Consider the following 5,287-nt stretch of genomic DNA (forward strand, 5'->3'; position numbering starts at 1 on the left):
AACCCAGTAAACAGTTTACATCTGACAGAACTGTTCTGGCTAAGAGGAAAACAATTCAGCGTTAGTTAAAATAAAGAGACAGAGGAAGCAAACAAAACCAATTAGTCTGTGTGCCAACATATCGGGCTGTGAACTGTCACATTGATTTCAGAGTAAATTCTCATCGATTTCAAATAAAAACACTTACCATTTTGAGAAACTACTTGAAACAATTACATTTATTTAACAAATATAAGCATAATATAAATGATAAAACTTCAAATATACAGTATATTACATCGTACACAAACCCCCTTCCAATGGGGGAATATTTGTAAAACAGAGGGTTGGGGGGGGGAGGGGAGTGATGAAGAGAAATGTTCAATAGAATTTCTGGGGTTGTTTTTTGTTCAAACAATACTTTCTTTCGGTTCCCTTCAAGCTAAATGATACATACTGTATCCGACATGAGCAGCGTACAGTCCAACGGGGGATACAGGCAGAGTGGGCCTGTGGAAGTGATGAGATGCTCCATAAAGCGAAGTCGCAGGCACCGGCGTGCCAATTGGAAAGCTAATGCCGAAAGCCGGCGGCAGCATAGGTTTCGCTGCCATTTTCAGTTTCTCCAGCTCGGCTTCTTGCAGTCGTTTGGCCTTCGCCCTCCGGTTCTGAAACCAGATTTTCACTTGAGTCTCTGTCAAGTTGAGGGAACTGGAAAACTCGGCTCTCTCGGCGATGGACAGGTATTGTTTCTGGCGGAACTTGCGCTCCAGGGCCAGTAACTGTGAGGTGGTGAAAGGCGTCCGGGGTTTGCGGTTCGTTTTGTGCTTTCGGAGGGTGCAGGTCGAAGGGCTCATCCGTCCTGAAAACAAACACGGACATCATTTAGTGACGTTTTATACGCCACCCCTCCGCCCCCCAAAGTCAATTTACAAATAGAAAGTTTTAAAATTTGAAAATAGATCATCTCCAGTGAGATTTAAGATGATTAAGTCGTAGCTACCTATTGAAATTGAAGTGAACTGGAGCCAGACCATGTTGCATATCACATTCTTAACAAACATTACAACAATGTTGTTCAGGATCCTACTTGTCCTAAGATCTTATAGTAAAATAAGCAAAGATTGCAGATACAGGCTCACTTACTGGGCGGCGGGGAGAACCGGGAATCTTGTATCCACGGCGTCCGTTCCTGTCGCTCGCTACTCTCCGATTTGACCAAGGCGTCCTCAGAGATTTTTAAGAGTCCTTCCACAGTGTAGGAGCTGCTAGCCGTCAGCGTGTCCGGGGCGGACAGGCGAGGGCTCAGGCTCTGCGAGGTCCCCTCGGCGGCGGCCGAACACTCTCGGCTGGGTTTCCTGTCCGACATGAGCGCCTCAACGCTGAAAGGCAGCAGAGCCGGCGGTGCCTTGGGCCGCTCAATCTCCACGTCGCCCGCCAGCTTGCTATTGCTCAAGGAGCGGGGAGGCTCCTCGCTTTTCACGCCGCCAGCCGTCACTTGCAGAGCGCTCATGGCAGAACAAGGGGCCATATAGAGTCGATCCCTTTCCAACTGGAGCATCAACTAGAAATGCAAAGCTCTCTTTTTTCTCTCGTGTGTATGTATATGTGTGTATGTTTCCCAGCCCTGACCGTATTTGGCCACTGCCTACACTCCACTCTTCAAAACATGCTCAACCCTCCTTGATACCGCTCAGGCTCCAGGCATTAAGAAGCCAAATTTGGCTGGGCGCTGTCCAATCAGCACCTCCAGGGGTGGGTCTCAGACCAACGATTGGCTGGATCCTTGGGCCCGCCATCAATAACCTTTCGAAATAAATTAGCACTTAATCTGATTGGCCACTTGCTGGGAAGAGTTTATCGATAGCTCCGGGCTCTAATCTCATATAAACACAAGGGCCCGTCAAGCAATTTAAGGGTAATTATCTGGTTAGGGGAGGCACAGTGACAGTGGGCTCAATTTCCCTTTTAACTGGAGTCATGCAAAACTGTATTCATGGTGGGGGGTGGTGGTGTGTGGAAGAGGGAGAGAAAAGTTTACGTGGAAATGAGCAAAGAAATCTATCGGAATTCCTTCCCCCCCTCTCCTTTCAAAATTTTGTATCCATCGGGAATCCAGTCTCCACCCCCTACCCCGAGACCCCTCGGCCTTTGTTTCTCCTCAGTGGCATCTACGCTGCTAATTGAGAGTCTCGATTAGTCGCTGCCTTTAATAGGCAGACAAGTTATGTTGTTTTTAGGCGCCAGCGCCGGCGCGATCAAAGGGACCAACTTCAGGGAGAGTATTCAGAAGTTTCTCGGCATCAAGCGAACAGTCCGCCCTCGCCAGCCCGCCCTAGCCCTAGGACATCAGGCCATTCAGTTCGAAAATGATGGCTCTTGGCTGATCGCACGCCACTTCTGGGGGAGGGGGTTCGGAAAATAATTCCCCGCGACTATCATTAAGAAATGCACGGCTCTTTAAATGAGCTTCAAGGTTTACATTTTCCAGTTTTACAAGCTGTCTATATGCCTGGAAAGGCCGTTTATAATGTTGCAGCTACATTAGAATGAAAAGTGTAGGGGAAGTTTAGGGAATTTATAAAAAGATCAGTTTTTTTTAAAGAAGTAAAAGCAAGTTTAAAGAGTTTATCTCTCTGCTTCGTGGCCATTGGGCTTCCTAGGTGTGATTTATGCTTTCCTAGGTTCCCGCAGTCTGCAATATTGTTACCACGACCGTATTGAAACAAATTGCAAAGGGCTACTTCCTTCTCAAGAACCTTTTGCACAGAGCTGACATGTGTCTGTAAGGAATGGCTCCCTGGTATTCCGGTTAATCTTCTTTGTACCCTAAATGTGGCATTGCAGTACAACCACTGACATTAAATGACAATCTTGCGCAATTAGCTTCCTAAACAGCGCGTTCAATGTAATGATTGTGGCGGACTGAGAGCCATTTTTGCTTTTATCTTAATTACAACACAAACTCTGGTGCCCAGCCAGAGGAAGCTGGGAGCCGCTAGAGACATTCGTTTGTCATTATCAAATTGGAAATAGTGGATGGAGATGGGAGTTTTTCCTCACGGAATTGGAGACAGGGCTATTCCTGTTGGATTTTCCTCGAGGGGACAACAAACGAGGGTTTTCTTATGAAAGCTGGTTAAAATTCGGATGGAAATAGTTAAATATCACCTCCTGCGGACGAAAACAGAGCTGCAATCTACTATGTTATTAAGCCCAAATTCCCCAAATAAACATGATGGCGACTTTAAGTATCTTAAATCTCCAATAGAGATGTGTTTTATCCGAGAGGTGTTTACTTTATAAACAAAAAAAAAGTTGGTGGGACATATTTCGTATAACACAAAGATCCTGGCAAATACCTCAGTGATATTGTGCCAGGATCTGGCCTCAAAGCAGAGATAAATCTGGGAAAGTGTATTCATCGAGCTGTTTGGAGCCGTTTAAAATCCCAAACCCACGCAGGTCAACAAAACGAAGACTGTCTCTTTCAAACTGGAACTCCAGCCCTTTGGAGTTCGCATCCATGAAAGGAATGCAATATTTCAAGTCCCTGAAATTAATTTGATCGCGAAATTATGATGCACTTGGAGAAGATGAAAGAAAAAAAGGCAGGCCGTCTCCTCCAAGATCTATATAATTATAGATAATATATCCTATTTCAAAGCAATTAGTTCAATCAGGCGTAACGAGGCACTTTGCTGCCAGAGAGTAACAATGCCTCACGGTTATTTAACATTCAAGATGTCAAGCATGTTAGAACACTCGGTAGTTTACTGGGGGAAAGACCTTTGCCCTGATAAGAGTTTTCTGCCTTATTTTTAAAAGAAACACACAGGCAAATCATTCCAGTCCCGCTTCACGCAAGCGTTTCATTTCATGTTCGTGTAAACGACAGGGAATTTTAAAGCATTACTTGTAGATTGTAGGATGAGAGATTTCATGCTTTGTATAATTTACTGGCCGCGCAACGGGGCATGACTCTTGATTATAGATGGAGATTAATAAACAAACTACGCCTTTAATTTACACAGGACTGCCCTAATCTTTTTGTAGCGCCGTAATTACAGTAAAGCTGGATTGCCGAATTTCTTTTAATGTTCCAGCTCTGTGATGTATTATAGGCCGATGATACATTTGATCTTACTTTATCAAGAGACTGGAAGCAAACACTTTCCCCCCCTATCGCTTACATTAATTTACAAAGGGAAAACGGAATTCACAAACATGGTAATTAGTTACTTCTCTGAAGGAAAAGTAAACATCACAGATAACGGGCAATGGCGAATTAAGTGAAAATTAATCTCGCTTTGTCGTTTACGCATCACGATATCATTTTTTTAAAACCCTCGATATTTCCCCACTACGCAGTTTCTGAGTTTCTTTGGTGTAAAAGCAGCCACTGAATATAGCTAGGGAGGGCGAATAAATTTCTGTTGTAGTTTTACAGCAATTTAACTCAAATGGTCTAATATTTGTGTATGTCCACATGTGCTCAGAGCTTCTCTCAAAGAAACCCCACAAATCAGAGTTCTTTCGTGTTTTCCAACAAATTTTACGGCTGTCATTTTTATTGATCTCTGTCTCTCTGTTAATGCCGATACAAATTATTAGACTTTTTTTGCAAACGACCTTAACCATTTAAAGTTCCACTTCAGCATCGGAATAAGATAGAGCTAATTTTAATCATCTAATCTTTATCTCCGCTAGGTTCTTTCCCTTCGCTTTAAAACAGCAAGATGGTGTTGCAAAGAAGCGTGCTTGTTGCTAAAATAGAAATATCGATCAAAGGGTATGTTCAAAACCGGATTTGCAGGGCATTCGACATATGACCTTTTGCCCTCACACACACATACACTTTAGCGACGGATATTCAATAGGTGAGATTATTACTTCAGGTATTTTAATCGGGATGCAAGGGGCCTATGGTTTTTCCCACACTGGCTGTCATTCCTCTCAAGTTCCTGACCATTCACAAACTTCGATTCAACATAACCTTAGGTGGGTGACTGCAGAATCAGTAAAATTCGAAATGAGACTTTATCCTTTAAATTGGAATGCAAGGACAAACATAAATCACAGATTCGTTTTGCGCACTTAGATTCAAATTCCAGTCCTCCCATCCGTCTAGTGAGGTGACTACGCTTCAGTTGTGGACTCAAACGCTACTTCATCCTGTTCCTAGCTTCCATATGGGAAATCAATTTTCACGTGTCTTTGTGTCCAGTAATTAACACAGAAGGGAATAAATTTTTTTTTAAAAATGTGCAGGCAAGCTATCATTGAATTGCTGCATGAAAGAGTTAGG

At 43.5% G+C, this 5,287-nt stretch overlaps 1 protein-coding gene across 1 annotated transcript; it reads right to left on the reverse strand.

The window, feature by feature from the left end:
* Positions 1-200: 200 nt before the first annotated feature.
* LOC109914133 (homeobox protein MSX-1) lies at positions 201-1,666 on the reverse strand. The gene is made up of 2 exons (XM_020513702.2): positions 1,126-1,666; positions 201-841 (listed from the first exon to the last, which is right to left on the reverse strand). The coding sequence occupies exons 1-2, from the start codon at positions 1,538-1,540 to the stop codon at positions 417-419; spliced, it is 840 nt and encodes a 279-aa protein (XP_020369291.1). The 5' UTR covers positions 1,541-1,666; the 3' UTR covers positions 201-416.
* Between the last annotated feature and the right edge of the window lie 3,621 nt (positions 1,667-5,287).

This window comes from Rhincodon typus, chromosome 1 (genome assembly GCF_021869965.1).
Source record: "Rhincodon typus isolate 14 chromosome 1, sRhiTyp1.1, whole genome shotgun sequence".
In the NCBI taxonomy this organism is placed as follows: domain Eukaryota; kingdom Metazoa; phylum Chordata; class Chondrichthyes; order Orectolobiformes; family Rhincodontidae; genus Rhincodon; species Rhincodon typus.

Bases quoted from the DNA above. Each gene is read 5' to 3' on its own strand.
- LOC109914133 (XM_020513702.2), bottom strand. From the start codon at position 1,540: ATGCTCCAGTTGGAAAGGGATCGACTCTATATGGCCCCTTGTTCTGCC. The intron at 842-1,125 runs GTAAGTGAGCCT...GTTTGTTTTCAG, and splicing joins CCGGTTCTCCCCGCCGCCCA to GACGGATGAGCCCTTCGACC.